The sequence below is a fragment of the Oncorhynchus tshawytscha genome, unplaced genomic scaffold (assembly GCF_018296145.1).
Source record: "Oncorhynchus tshawytscha isolate Ot180627B unplaced genomic scaffold, Otsh_v2.0 Un_contig_6966_pilon_pilon, whole genome shotgun sequence".
Classification (NCBI taxonomy): domain Eukaryota; kingdom Metazoa; phylum Chordata; class Actinopteri; order Salmoniformes; family Salmonidae; genus Oncorhynchus; species Oncorhynchus tshawytscha.
In genome coordinates this window covers 274,619-290,760 of record NW_024609684.1, presented here as the reverse complement: position 1 = coordinate 290,760, position 16,142 = coordinate 274,619, and the positions used below count along the sequence as shown (strand labels likewise).

The 16,142-nt window shown below is 46.2% G+C and overlaps 1 protein-coding gene across 1 annotated transcript in view; it reads left to right on the top strand.

Annotated features, from left to right (window-relative positions):
- The first annotated feature begins 10,714 nt into the window (after positions 1–10,714).
- agap1 (ArfGAP with GTPase domain, ankyrin repeat and PH domain 1) overlaps positions 10,715–16,142 on the top strand; it is a 137,849-nt gene continuing 132,421 nt past the window's right edge. Inside the window, exons 1-3 of the mRNA XM_042316930.1 lie at positions 10,715–10,794; positions 12,299–12,440; positions 14,491–14,625. Coding sequence (XP_042172864.1) covers positions 12,386–12,440; positions 14,491–14,625 — 190 coding nt within the window. The 5' untranslated portion in view covers positions 10,715–10,794; positions 12,299–12,385. The remainder of the gene's footprint in view (positions 10,795–12,298; positions 12,441–14,490; positions 14,626–16,142) is intronic.

The following is a 16,142-nucleotide window of genomic DNA, read 5'->3' as shown; positions in this document are numbered from 1 at the left end:
GTCCAGGAGGAATCTCCAGAAGGTAAGACCAGGGTGCTCTCTGCTGCTCACCACGTTTGTGTGTGTGTCTCTACCTGTGGGTGTGTCTGTACCTGTGGGTGTGTCTGTACCTGTGGGTGTGTCTGTACCTGTGGGTGTGCCTGTGGGCGTGTCTGTACCAATGTGCGTGTCTGTACCAGTGTGTGTCTGTACCAGTGTGTGTCTGTACCAGTGTGTGTCTGTACCAGTGTGTGTCTGTACCAGTGTGTGTCTGTACCAGTGTGTGTCTGTACCTGTGTGCGTGTCTGTACCAGTGTGCGTGTCTGTACCAGTGTGCGTGTCTGTACCAGTGTGAGTGTCTGTACCAGTGTGTGCGTGTCTGTACCAGTGTGCGTGTGTCTGTACCTGTCAGTGGAGGACTTTTCACTACTTTGTTTTAGGGCACCCCCGAGCTGACAAGGTACAAATCTGTCGCTCTGCCCCTGAACAGGCAGTTAACCCACTGTTCCTAGGCCGTCATTGAAAATAAGAATTTGTTCTTAACTGACTTGCCTGGTTAAATAAAGGTAAAATAAAATAAAAATAGGGAATAGGGTGCCATTTCAGATGCAGATCATGTCTGTCAGTCGATAGCGGTGTGGTTGGTTAGGGAAAAGCTTCCTAGAAAGCCTTAACAAATTGACCAGGGTGCCGTGCTCATGCTTAACTACACCGCCTGCTTAACCCTACTACCCAGCTACAAGGAGCTGGAGAGAGCAGTATCTTAGTCCTGAAGCTAGTGTTCTCTCCCTGTTACCTCTCCTCAAGCTGAGGGGCTCCTCTCCTCCACTCCAGGCTGCGTCTCAATAGTCCAGTGTCCTCTCCTCCACTCCAGGCTGCGTCTCAATAGTCCAGTGTCCTCTCCTCCACTCCAGGCTGGGTCTCAATAGTCCAGTGTCCTCTCCTGCACTCCAGGCTGCGTCTCAATAGTCCAGTGTCCTCTCCTCCACTCCAGGCTGCGTCTCAATAGTCCAGTGTCCTCTCCTCCAGGCTGCGTCTCAATAGTCCAGTGTCCTCTCCTCCACTCTGCGTCTCAATAGTCCAGTGTCCTCTCCTCCACTCTGCGTCTCAATAGTCCACTGTCCTCTCCTCCACTCCAGGCTGTCTCAATAGTCCACTGTCCTCTCCTCCACTCTGCGTCTCAATAGTCCACTGTCCTCTCCTCCACTCTGGCGTCTCAATAGTCCAGTGTCCTCTCCTCCACTCTGCGTCTCAATAGTCCAGTGTCCTCTCCTCCACTCCAGGCTGCGTCTCAATAGTCCACTGTCCTCTCCTCCACTCTGCGTCTCAATAGTCCAGTGTCCTCTCCTCCACTCTGCGTCTCAATAGTCCAGTGTCCTCTCCTCCACTCTGCGTCTCAATAGTCCACTGTCCTCTCCTCCACTCCAGGCTGCGTCTCAATAGTCCACTGTCCTCTCCTCCACTCAATGCGTCTCAATAGTCCAGTGTCCTCTCCTCCACTCCACTGCGTCTCAATAGTCCACTGTCCTCTCCTCCACTCTGCGTCTCAATAGTCCACTGTCCTCTCCTCCACTCTGCGTCTCAATAGTCCACTGTCCTCTCCTCCACTCTGCGTCTCAATAGTCCACTGTCCTCTCCTCCACTCTGCGTCTCAATAGTCCACTGTCCTCTCCTCCACTCCAGGCTGCGTCTCAATAGTCCACTGTCCTCTCCTCCAGGCTGCGTCTCAATAGTCCACTGTCCTCTCCTCCACTCTGCGTCTCAATAGTCTAGTGTCCTCCTTTAATCATCTCCTCTCCTCTTGTTCAGCTGCAGTAGTCTAAAAGAAGTGGACAGGTACCAGTCAGATACATGGCAGTCATCACTCATCTGTCCTATTGCTTTCAGCTCTCCTGTGGCTTCATATCAATGCAGATGAAGGAAAGGAGATTGGGAGAGGAAGTCACCAGACACTATTGAGATGCAGCCCTTCATGTAGCGTTAGCGTGTTAGCATCATCAGTTCGGTCCAGGCCCTGAGGAGACAGCCATACTCTGCATCCATTATTGAAGCTTAGAGGAGGCACCCTGCCAGCTCTGCTCACCCACATACGGGAGCCCTCTCTACGCTCTACTTCCAGAGACCTAAGCATGTTAATATTTCAGCACTAACACTCTGTGTAGAAAAACGTTGCCTCATAAATTTACATTTGACATTTTAGTCATTTAGCAGTCGATCTTATCCAGAGAGACTTAACCCCAATTGTTCCTTTAAGTGCCTTGCTCAAGGGCATATTGACATATTTTTGAAACCTAGTCGGCTCAGGGATTTGAAACCGCAACCTTTCGGTTACTGGCCCAATGGTCTTAACTGATAGCCTACCTGCCGCCCTATAGATGGGCTTAGATAGTCTTATAGTGGAATAGCCTAGTAAATATTGAGACACCTACTGGAAGGTTTAAATGAGGAGTAAAACTGTAGGATGATCCGTGTGTCACACTGTATTGGTCTGTCAGTCACTCTTCATAGCTGCTGGCTTGAGTCTGTGCATGCCGGTGGCAGGCCAGGGAATATCCAAAAAGTCACTCTTCATAGCTGCTGGCTTGAGTCTGTGCATGCCGGTGGCAGGCCAGGGAATATCCAAAAAGAAAAATGTCAACAACTCAACGGGTGTTTTTCGCTTCTTTGCCTCTTGATTACAACAGTCAGCTGCCAAGAGAAACACAATCCAGCATTTGAAGGCAGAATGTGTTTTAGCGAAGTTAAAACGACAAGCCTTCGGTCTTTGATCCAGGCAAATTCTTGGCACCGCCGCCCATCTAGGAAGTGTTTCCACCCAAAAGAACTCTGTCTCTTTGATATAATTGTTCCATGACCAAAGGCCCAACAAAAATAGAAAATCCCTGCTTGATCAAACACGCTGTCTTAACCACCTATCTAAAAATGGATGCTCCCAAGACGGTCCCCAATTCTCCTGGAAATTGATTGAGTTGTAGGCTGCTGTAGTTGCTCCCACGGCCTAGTAACCACCTAACCACACAGAGCCGCCAACCAGGCCTATTCTTAGTGTGTAGACTGGAGTCTGCAGAGGGAATGGCAGCTAGTACTGACTGCTGTGGTGGTCTCTCTCAGGTCCTCTCAGACACACAGTAGACACACTATGATAGGTTGTTGTTGACTGGAACGAATTGCAAAAATCGCTGAAGTTGGAGACTTATCTCCCTCACCAACTTCAAACATCTGCTATCTGAGCAGTTAACCGATCGCTGCAGCTGTACATAGTCTATCGGTAAATAGCCCACCCATTTTTACCTTCCTCATCCCCATACTGTTTTTATTTATTTACTTTTCTGCTCTTTTGCACACCAATATCTCTACCTGTACATGACCATCTGATCATTTATCACTCCAGTGTTATTAATCTGCAAAATTGTAATTATTCGCCTACCTCCTCATGCCTTTTGCACACAATGTATATAGACTCCCTTTTTTTTCTACTGTGTTATTGACTTGTTAATTGTTTACTCCATGTGTAACTCTGTGTTGTCTGTTCACACTGCTATGCTTTATCTTGGCCAGGTCGCAGTTGTAAATGAGAACTTGTTCTCAACTAGCCTACCTGGTTAAATAAAGGTGAAATAAATAAAAATAAAAACACCAACCCAAACACACCTGGCTGTTGTCACAACGTTCTCACAACGTCACCACAACGTGCTGGCTGCCATGTTAACACAACGTAAGGGCCCAATGTAGATAGCATAATGCAGGATAGTTGTGTGTGAGGTTATGGTAGGTCATGTGACATCAGATAGCATCAGATGTGCTTATAGCTACTATGATCTGTTTAAAGACCTGCTCTTCTACCACCCACTGACTGGCCAGGGGTGATGTGCGATTGTGACATTCTATGTGATAACCCCACTGCACTCTCCCTACCCCCTCTCCTCTCACAGCTCTAGGCTGTACACTCAACCTGGGATGCTTGGTCTTCTCTCTAGACTCTCTGACCTAGGGTGCCTGTCTGCCTGTCTGCCTGTCTGTCTGCCTGTCTGTCTGCCTGTCTGCCTGTCTGCCTGTCTGCCTGTCTGCCTGTCTGCCTGTCTGTCTGTCTGTCTGTCTGTCTGTCTGTCTGTCTGTCTGTCTGTCTGTCTGTCTGTCTGTCTGTCTGTCTGTCTCCCTGTCTGTCTCTCTCTCTGTCTCTGTCTCTCTCTCTGTCTCCCTGTCTCTGTCTCTGTCTCTCTCTCTGTCTCCCTGTCTCTGTCTCTCTCTCTGGGTCTCTCTCTCTGTCTCCCTGTCTGTCTCTCTCTCTGGGTCTCTCTCTCTGTCTCCCTGTCTGTCTCTCTCTCTGGGTCTCTCTCTCTGTCTCCCTGTCTCTGTCTCCCTGTCTCTGTCTCTCTCTCTGGGTCTCTCTCTCTGTCTCCCTGTCTGTCTCTCTCTCTGTCTCCCTGTCTGTCTCCCTGTCTCTGTCTCCCTGTCTCTGTCTCTCTCTCTGGGTCTCTCTCTCTGTCTCCCTGTCTCTGTCTCTCTCTCTGGGTCTCTCTCTCTGTCTCCCTGTCTGTCTCTCTCTCTGGGTCTCTCTCTCTGTCTCCCTGTCTGTCTCTCTCTCTGTCTCCCTGTCTCTGTCTCCCTGTCTCTGTCTCTCTCTCTGTCTGTCTCTGTGTGTGTTTAATTTGAACTGAGAATATAACTTGTCTGCACCTTGGATTTGCTTTTATTTCCTCTCTTTGTTCTTGTCTGCATTTGTAACTAGCTGACGTGGATGCAGGTAACTATCCTCTTCTCTCATTCTGTCTGTGGCCCTTGTGGAATGTTTTCCTCTCTGCTCTAGGGTCTTATCATTTCACAGTAGCAGCTTGATAATAGGTCAGGTTGCCCGTAATCATTCCAGATATCACCACAACAATGCATTCTGTAGCTAAATGCTACTCTGAATGGCCACAAGCCAGGTATTTCCCACTTAGACGATCTAGTGTGACAGTCAAGCGAGCAGCTAGATGATGAACCTGAGGCTGATCAAGTTGCTGCTGTGCTAACATTTAGCTTGTAGCTTTACGTAGCTAACACTCTCCTTTTCACTCTGTCACTGTGTCTGTTGTTTCATTTGTGGAGCCACAACTCACCCCTTCTCTATTTCACACACACACACACACACACACACACACACACACACACTGAGCAGCTGACTCAGCAGAGAGCCATGCCACAAAGCTGCACCAAGGGGACTGGTACTTTAATACAACAGAAAACACAACAACACAGCACACTACCTCCACTGGGACGGCAGGTAGCCTAGTGGTTAGAGCGTTGGCCTAGTAACCAGCAGGTAGCCTAGTGGTTAGAGCGTTGGCCTAGTAACCAGCAGGTAGCCTAGTGGTTAGAGCGTTGGCCTAGTAACCAGCAGGTAGCCTAGTGGTTAGAGCGTTGGACTAGTAACCAGCAGGTAGCCTAGTGGTTAGAGCGTTGGCCTAGTAACCAGCAGGTAGCCTAGTGGTTAGAGCGTTGGACTAGTAACCAGCAGGTAGCCTAGTGGTTAGAGCGTTGGCCTAGTAACCAGCAGGTAGCCTAGTGGTTAGAGCCAGTAGCCTGGGTTAGAGCGTTGGCTAGTAGTGGTTAACCAGCAGGTAGCCTAGTGGTTAGAGCGTTGGACTAGTAACCAGCAGGTAGCCTAGTGGTTAGAGCGTTGGACTAGTAACCAGCAGGTAGCCTAGTGGTTAGAGCGTTGGACTAGTAACCAGCAGGTAGCCTAGTGGTTAGAGCGTTGGCCTAGTAACCAGCAGGTAGCCTAGTGGTTAGAGCGTTGGACTAGTAACCGGCAGGTAGCCTAGTGGTTAGAGCGTTGGACTAGTAACCAGCAGGTAGCCTAGTGGTTAGAGCGTTGGACTAGTAACCAGCAGGTAGCCTAGTGGTTAGAGCGTTGGACTAGTAACCGGCAGGTAGCCTAGTGGTTAGAGCGTTGGACTAGTAACCGGCAGGTAGCCTAGTGGTTAGAGCGTTGGACTTGGAGTAACCGGCAGGTAGCCTAGTGGTTAGAGCGTTGGACTAGTAACCGGCAGGTAGCCTAGTGGTTAGAGCGTTGGACTAGTAACCAGCAGGTAGCCTAGTGGTTAGAGCGTTGGACTAGTAACCGGCAGGTAGCCTAGTGGTTAGAGCGTTGGACTAGTAACCAGCAGGTAGCCTAGTGGTTAGAGCGTTGGACTAGTAACCAGCAGGTAGCCTAGTGGTTAGAGCGTTGGTAACTAGCCTAACGTTGGACTAGTAACCGGCAGGTAGCCTAGTGGTTAGAGCGTTGGACTAGTAACCGGCATGTAGCCTAGTGGTTAGAGCGTTGGACTAGTAACCGGCAGGTAGCCTAGTGGTTAGAGCGTTGGCCTAGTAACCAGCAGGTAGCCTAGTGGTTAGAGCGTTGGACTAGTAACCAGCAGGTAGCCTAGTGGTTAGAGCGTTGGACTAGCCTAACCGGCAGGTAGCCTAGTGGTTAGAGCGTTGGACTAGTAACCTTCAGGTAGCCTAGTGGTTAGAGCGTTGGACTAGTAACCAGCAGGTAGCCTAGTGGTTAGAGCGTTGGACTAGTAACCAGCAGGTAGCCTAGTGGTTAGAGCGTTGGACTAGTAACCGGCAGGTAGCCTAGTGGTTAGAGCGTTGGACTAGTAACCGGCAGGTAGCCTAGTGGTTAGAGCGTTGGACTAGTAACCGGCAGGTAGCCTAGTGGTTAGAGCGTTGGACTAGTAACCAGCAGGTAGCCTAGTGGTTAGAGCGTTGGACTAGTAACTAGGTAGCCTAGTGGTTAGAGCAGCAGGTAGCCTAGTGGTTAGAGCGTTGGACTAGTAACCGGCAGGTAGCCTAGTGGTTAGAGCGTTGGACTAGCCTAACCGGCAGGTAGCCTAGTGGTTAGAGCGTTGGACTAGTAACCAGCAGGTAGCCTAGTGGTTAGAGCGTTGGCCTAGTAACCAGCAGGTAGCCTAGTGGTTAGAGCGTTGGACTAGTAACCAGCAGGTAACCTAGTGGTTAGAGCGTTGGACTAGTAACCAGTAGGTAGCCTAGTGGTTAGAGCGTTGGACTAGTAACCAGCAGGTAGCCTAGTGGTTAGAGCGTTGGACTAGTAACCGGCAGGTAGCCTAGTGGTTAGAGCGTTGGACTAGTAACCGGCAGGTAGCCTAGGTAGCCTAGTGGTTAGAGCGTTGGGATGGCAGGTAGCCTAGTGGTTAGAGCGTTGGACGGGTAACCGGCAGGTAGCCTAGTGGTTAGAGCGTTGGGACGGCAGGTAGCCTAGTGGTTAGAGCGTTGGACTAGTAACCGGCAGGTAGCCTAGTGGTTAGAGCGTTGGACTAGTAACCGGCAGGTAGCCTAGTGGTTAGAGCGTTGGACTAGTAACCAGGCAGGTAGCCTAGTGGTTAGAGCGTTGGACTAGTAACCGGCAGGTAGCCTAGTGGTTAGAGCGTTGGACTAGTAACCGGCAGGTAGCCTAGTGGTTAGAGCGTTGGACTAGTAACCAGCAGGTAGCCTAGTGGTTAGAGCGTGGTGGACTAGTAACCGGCAGCTAGCCTAGTGGTTAGAGTGTTGGGTAGCAGTAACCGGCAGGTAGCCTAGTGGTTAGAGCGTTGGGACCGGCAGGTAGCCTAGAGGTTAGAGCGTTGGACTAATAACCAGCAGGTAGCCTAGTGGTTAGAGTGTTGGTTAGAACGTAACCGCAGGTAGCCTAGTGGTTAGAGCGTTGGACTAGTAACCGGTAACCTAGCAGGTAACCTAGTGGTTAAGCGTTGGACTAGCGTAGCCTGGTTAGACGGGACTAGTAACCGACGGCAGGTAGCCTAGTGGTTAGAGCGTTGGGACCGCAGGTAGCCTAGTGGTTAGAGCGTTGGACTAGTAACCGGCAGGTAGCCTAGTGGTTAGAGCGTTGGACTAGTAACCAGCAGGTAGCCTAGTGGTTAGAGCGTTGGGACGGCATGTAGCCTAGTGGTTAGAGCGTTGGACTAGTAACCAGCAGGTAGCCTAGTGGTTGGAGTGTTGGGACGGCAGGTAGCCTAGTGGTTAGAGCGTTGGACTAGTAACCGGCAGGTAGCCTAGTGGTTAGAGCGTTGGACTAGTAACCCGCAGGTAGCCTAGTGGTTAGAGCGTTGGACTAGTAACCAGCAGGTAACCTAGTGGTTAGAGCGTTGGACTAGTAACCAGCAGGTAACCTAGTGGTTAGAGCATTGGACTAGTAACCAGCAGGTAGCCTAGTGGTTAGAGCATTGGACTAGTAACCAGCAGGTAACCTAGTGGTTAGAGCGTTGGACTAGTAACCAGCAGGTAGCCTAGTGGTTAGAGCGTTGGACTAGTAACCAGCAGGTAGCCTAGTGGTTAGAGCGTTGGGCCAGTAACCCGCAGGTAGCCTAGTGGTTAGAGCGTTGGACTAGTATCCAGCAGGTAACCTAGTGGTTAGAGCGTTGGACTAGTAACCAACGCGTAACCTAGTGGTTAGAGCGTTGGGCTAGTAACTGAAATGTTGCTAGATGGAATCCCGAGCTGACAAGGTAAAAATCAGTCTTTCTGACCCTGAACAAGGCAGTTAACCCCCTGTTCCCCTGTAGGCTGTCATTGAAAATAAGAATTTGTTCTTTACTGACCTGCCTAGTTAAATAAAGGTTAAATGAATTTCAAATATATATATAAAATGAGGATTTTCTCTGCATATAAATATGAGGGTGTGTGTATTTTGGTGTATATGCATATTTATTATTAGGAATTTTGCACACATTTTCTTATTTTTCCTGCATGAATGGACTCCACTTGGAGAGCGGAGAGGCCCTCTCTCTTCAAGAGGTCCTCGCCAGAGCGCTCTAAATACCCACCATGCTTCAGTCTATAACCGGACTGTGCCCCCGCCACCTCTTTCCTCCCCCCTGAGCAGATTGGAGTGGGCTTCCTTCCATAACCCCGCAGCTGGAAAAATACTTTGGGGAAAGCTGCTGCTGTGTGGTGCTGGCTGACTGACTGACCCATGGCCTAGCCTCTTCCTGTTACCCTGACACACACACACACACACACACACACACACACACACACACACAGCCAGTTAACCATGTCATTATGGGTTCCCTGCCTGGCCTGGCTCACATTCCAACCCCCAAACACCACAGATATGGTTAGCAGCGGCTCACACACTTAAGACCTGAGCTGTATTAGATGGTATTTTTGACAGTTAAACGCTGTGGAAGTTGACAGGTTGCTTATCACTTTATTTTTAAACATTTTTTGTGTGTAAAAGTGCGCTTCATGCCATGCACACTAAGTTCCCTATAACTTGGGGATGCAATGTCTTGCTGTAGGAGACAGACCACTCTACAGTGTGTTGGTGTTTCTACTTTAAGGGGTGCTAGACTGATGGGCAGTCTAACCAGGGAGTAAAACCCTGTGTTGTCCCCCTGTGGGTCGAGGTAGTCAGACAGGGTTTTGCAGAAGGTTGATGATGATGATGACTCCAAGGTTAGGTCTCAGTGTGTGACACATTCTGCACAGTGTGTTCAGTCTGTCCCGGGCCTGGCCCCCTTCTCTCTCTACATCTCCCCCTCTTCATCTCTCTCTCTTAATCTCTCTACATCTCCCTCTCCCTTCATCTCTCTCTACATCTCCTTCTCTCTCTTCATCTCTCTACATCTCCCTCTCCCGTCATCTCTCTCTCCATCTCTCTCCTTCTCTCTTCATCTCTCTACATCTCCCTCTCTTCATCTCTCCTCCCTCTCTTCATCTCTCTCCCTCTCCCTTCATCTCTCTCTACATCTCTCTCTCCCTCTCCATCTCTCTCTCCCTCTCTCTTCATCTCTCTCTCCATCTCTCTACATCTCTCTCTCCTTCTCTCTTCATCTCTCTACATCTCCCTCTCTTCATCTCTCTCTCCCTCTCTTCATCTCTCTCTCTCCCTCGCTCTTCATCTCTCTCTCCCTCGCTCTTCATCTCTCTCTCCCTCTCTCTTCATCTCCCCCCAGTGCAGGCAGATAGTTAGATGTCAGTAATGCTGTGCTACATGACACTACTCCCAGAGGTTCTTAGTACCCCTGGTTGGGGACCATAGCGCTACATGACACTCCAATAGGCTGGCTCCCCTAGGCTGGCTCCCCTAGGCTGGCTCCCCTAGGATGGCACCCCAAGGCTGCTTAAGCCCCGGGACAAGAAAGTACTTTACCACTCCCCCCCTTGGTCACATCCCATACCCTCTGAACTTTCCATCTGAGGCCAAGGTTCATAGGTCAGCCTCAGAGCAGGCCGGAGAAGAGTTGAAGGTCATATTGTGAGAGAACATCATTCTAACAGGTCTCACAGATGAAACATGTTTTTCTGAGGAATGACCTGCTGGGACACACATACATACACACATACACACACACCACTGTCATCTCTGTGTGTGGTTTACCTGTACAGCACCATTCCTCTCATTCTCCTGTGGGTAGTCATTATCACCATCTAGTCCTAGACGGCTGACATCCTCAGTGTGTGTGTGTGTGTGTCTTTCCATTGATCATGTCTCCTTCTCACTACCATTACCTCATCAAAACATTTTTACTACGCATTTATTACATCATCAACAGTTAGTTGAATTCACTCTCGCTGCTCTAACTCTATATAGCTATCCTGCTGAGATATCAACAGATGAAATGTGACATTGGACTAAAAGCTACGTGAGTTTAGTTATACTGTGGTTACTCATGTAGTATTTGATCCGTCTCCATGTTAGTCCCTCTCCTCTCTCTCATGCTATGTGTTGTTCCTGCAGGGGGGCGTTTTAAGAAGGAGATAGTGGTGGACGGACAGAGCAACCTACTGCTCATCAGAGATGAAGGGGGCCCCCCAGAGGCTCAGGTTGGTATTACAGCTGTATTAACATGGCAGTGTCATCTGTGGGTTGATGACAGGCTGCGTTTCCTGTAAACAGATGTAGTCCGAGAGTAAAACTTCACTTTAATGGACATTCTCTGTTGATCACCCTTTTTAATCCAGAACTAGTTTTATTCAAATAAAATGTTATTGGTCACATGCACATGGTTAGCAGATGTTAATGCGAGTGTAGTGAAATGCTTGTGCTTCTAGTTCTGACAGTAATATCCAATGGGTAATCTAACCTAACAATTTCACAACAACTACCTTATACACACAAGTGTAAAGGGATGAAGAATATGTACATAAAAATATATGAATGAGTGATGGTACAGAACGGCATAGGCAAGATGCAGTAGATGGTATAGAGTACAGTATATACATATGAGATGAGTAATGTAGGGTATGTAAACATTATATTAAGTGCCATTGTTTAAAGTGGCTAAAGATGATATGCATTTTTTATATACATAAATTTCCATTATTAAAGTGGATACATGGAGTTGATGTCTGATGGTATGTATATACATATGAGATGCAAAGTGGCTAGTGATACATTTTTTACATAAATTTCCATTATTAAAGTGGCTGGAGTCATGTTGGCAGCAGCCAGTCAATTAGTGATGACTGTTTAACAGTCTGATGGCCTTGAGATAGAAGCTGTTTTTCAGTCTCTCGGTTCCAGCTTTGATGCACCTGTACTGACCTCGCCTTCTGGATGACAGCGGGGTGAACAGGCAGTGGCTCGTGTGGTTGTTGTCCTTGATGATATTTTTGGCCTTCCTGTGACATCGGGTGGTGTAGGTGTCCTGGAGGGCAGGTAGTTTGCCCCCAGTGATGCGTTGTGCAGACCTCACTACCATCTCGAGAGCCCTGCGGTTGTGGGCGGGGCAGTTGCCGTACCAGGCGGTGATACAGCCCGACATGATGCTCTCAATTGTGCATCTGTAAAAGTTTGTGAGTGTTTTTGGTGACAAGCTGAATTTCTTCAGCCTCCTGAGGTTGAAGAGGCGCTGCTGCGCCTTCTTCACGATGCTGTCTGTGTGAGTGGACCAATTCAGTTTGTCTGTGATGTGTATGCCGAGGAACTTAAAACTTGCTACCCTCTCCACTACTGTCCCATCGATGTGGATAGGGGGGTGCTCCCTCTGCTGTTTCCTGAAGTCCACGATCATCTCCTTTGTTTTGTTGACGTTGAGTGTGAGGTTATTTTCCTGATACCACACTCCGAGGGCCCTCACCACACATGCAGTCTGAACTATTAACACTAGTTAAAACTACAATCCTTATTTGAAACAATATCAAAGGGCTACGACAGTGGAACTAAGCTCATGAGGCAAGTTATATTCTTCAAGAATCAATGGGTGTATGTATGTATGTATACACATATATATATATATATATATATCTGTCCTTGTCTCTTTCTCACATCATTCTGCTCTCTCCCTCTCTCACTTTCACCCCTCTCTCTTCCTCTGTCTCTCTCCAGTTTGCCCTGTGGGTGGATGCAGTGATATTTGTGTTCAGTCTGGAGGATGAGATCAGTTTCCAGACAGTCTACCATTACTACAGCCGCATGGCTAACTACCGAAACACTGCTGAGGTACCTCTGGTGTTGGTGGGGACGCAAGGTGAGACACACACACACACACTAGCACGCAGAGACACACACACACTGGCACGCAGAGACACACACACACACACACACACACACACTGGCACGCAGAGACACACGCACACACACACACATACACTGGCATGCAGAGACACACACACACACATACACTGGCATGCAGAGACACACACACACACATACACTGGCATGCAGAGACACACACACACTGGCACGCAGAGACACACACACACTGGCACGCAGAGACACACACACATAGTTCTATACACATTCTATAAACATAGTTCTATAAACATAGTTCTATAAACATAGTTCTATACACATTCTATAAACATAGTTCTATACACATTCTATAAACATAGTTCTATACACGTTCTTGCATCTTTTCTCCAGCTGTAGTTCTATAAACAGTTCTATACACGTTCTATAAACATAGTTCTATAAACATAGTTCTATAAACATAGTTCTATACACGTTCTTGCATCTTTTCTCCAGCTGTAGTCCTATAAACAGTTCTATACACATTCTATAAACATAGTTCTATAAACATAGTTCTATAAACAGTTCTATACACGTTCTATAAACATAGTTCTATAAACATAGTTCTATACACATTCTATAAACATAGTTCTATAAACAGTTCTATACACATTCTATAAACATAGTTCTATAAACATAGTTCTATAAACATAGTTCTATAAACAGTTCTATACACGTTCTATAAACATAGTTCTATAAACATAGTTCTATACACATTCTATAAACATAGTTCTATACACATTCTATAAACATAGTTCTATACACGTTCTTGCATCTTTTCTCCAGCTGTAGTTCTATAAACAGTTCTATACACGTTCTATAAACATAGTTCTATAAACATAGTTCTATAAACATAGTTCTATAAACATAGTTCTATAAACATAGTTCTATACACATTCTATAAACATAGTTCTATACACATTCTATAAACATAGTTCTATACACATTCTATAAACATAGTTCTATACACGTTCTTGCATCTTTTCTCCAGCTGTAGTCCTATAAACAGTTCTATACACATTCTATAAACATAGTTCTATAAACATAGTTCTATAAACAGTTCTATACACGTTCTATAAACATAGTTCTATAAACATAGTTCTATACACATTCTATAAACATAGTTCTATAAACATAGTTCTATACACGTTCTATAAACATAGTTCTATAAACATAGTTCTATAAACATAGTTCTATAAACATTCTATAAACATAGTTCTATACACGTTCTATAAACATAGTTCTATAAACATAGTTCTATAAACATAGTTCTATAAACATAGTTCTATACACATTCTATAAACATAGTTCTATACACGTTCTTGCATCTTTTCTCCAGCTGTAGTTCTATAAACAGTTCTATACACGTTCTATAAACATAGTTCTATAAACATAGTTCTATAAACATAGTTCTATAAACATAGTTCTATACACATTCTATAAACATAGTTCTATACACATTCTATAAACATAGTTCTATACACATTCTATAAACATAGTTCTATACACGTTCTTGCATCTTTTCTCCAGCTGTAGTTCTATAAACAGTTCTATACACGTTCTATAAACATAGTTCTATAAACATAGTTCTATAAACAGTTCTATACACATTCTATAAACATAGTTCTATACACATTCTATAAACATAGTTCTATACACATTCTATAAACATAGTTCTATACACATTCTATAAACATAGTTCTATACACGTTCTTGCATCTTTTCTCCAGCTGTAGTTCTATAAACAGTTCTATACACATTCTATAAACATAGTTCTATACACATTCTATAAACATAGTTCTATACACATTCTATAAACATAGTTCTATACACATTCTATAAACATAGTTCTATACACGTTCTTGCATCTTTTCTCCAGCTGTCTGAAACACCTTCCTTGGAGTGTCACTGCCACCTAACGCCTGTTTGTAATTACTGCAATAAAACATGCACTTCCTCTTTATCAGCACTAGAGGGCGCCACATGATTGACTATTTCTGTGATTGCAGATGCTATCAGCTCAGCCAATCCCCGGGTCATCGATGACACGCGAGCACGCAAGCTGTCCAATGACCTGAAGCGCTGCACCTACTATGAGACGTGTGCCACCTACGGCCTCAATGTGGAACGGGTCTTCCAGGACGGTAAGACTACTCCACCAGAGATGTTAACCCACTGTTTGAGTTGTCTGTTCTAACTCAACAATAACTGTAGATCATGGATTCATCTTTCATTCAACACAACTTAGATACAGGAAGTAGGGAGACAGACTTATGAGAATAAAAACACATTTTAGAATATGTTTATGCAGATTAAATGTTTCTCACAGGTTGTGGATTTGGTTTAATTTGGAGTAGCAATTATCAGCCATAAAATACAGTTGGTCAGCTGAACCCACCACCTGTAATTCATACATAAATACAGTTGGTCAGCTGAACCCACCACCTGTAATTCATACATAAATACAGTTGGTCAGCTGAACCCACCACCTGTAATTCATACATAAATACAGTTGGTCAGCTGAACCCACCACCTGTAATTCATACATAAATACAGTTGGTCAGCTGAACCCACCACCTGTAATTCATACATAAATACAGTTGGTCAGCTGAACCCACCACCTGTAATTCATACATCTCTACAGTGTGCAGCCAAATACATACATACATAAATACAGTTGGTCAGCTGAACCCACCACCTGTAATTCATACATCTCTATGGTGTGCAGCCAAAGCTCTCCTTCCTGTATGAAGACATGAGGGGAAGCAAGGTGACATTCACCCTGATGACGGCCGTTTGCTTGGTCTTAATCATCTGTCCATGAACTATTAAATGGGCTTCTCACCGATTTAGCTGAAGAGAACCGCAATTACATTTTATAATACAGGGAGCGGAGCGGGCTGAGTCACAAGGTCCCTCTTATGGACAGCGGCGCCCAGTCCAGCAGCACCAGCCATTCGCTGGCCATGTCACATGATCTCAACCAGCATGGAGAAATACATAAAGCACATGTTGAGGACTGAGAGGGAGAGGATGGTTCCAGACATATGGCTGACCTGTGACTCCAAAATATACATGGCTGTTTTTGGACTGCCTTTTCCATCAAGACATATGGCTGACCTTGGACACCCTTTGCCCCTGAGAAATATGACTGACCTTTCATTCCCTTTTCCACCAAGAAATATCCAGTTTCTTCATTAAAGTCTCCATTAAAAGAATGAGGAGGTCTGCACTCACTACTGTAAGTCTCTCTGGATAAGAGCGTCTGATAAATGACTCATGTCAGAATGTCTCCATGAAGCCACCATGGCCTGGTGTCCACAGTGTTATCTAGCTAGGTGCTGTTCACAATGGTCCTGTATGGTCTATAGTAGTTTGTTGGAGGTGATGTCTTCTAGAAGAGTCTACACTATACTACTATAGTATGGTCACCCGTGTTAATACCAAGTAGGAGCCCTGCTCCAGTAAGAGTCAATCCTGAGGCTGTTCTGCTATATCACCTATATTAATCACCACGCTGTAACTCGTTAATAAAGATGTGGTGTCATCATGGGGGAGCTGGGCGGGGCATGGGCCCAGCTAGGCTGGAATTAGTGAAATATATGGCATGCAATCAGTGGCTCATTACCAGCCCCCGCTACACCAAATCATCCTCCACAAA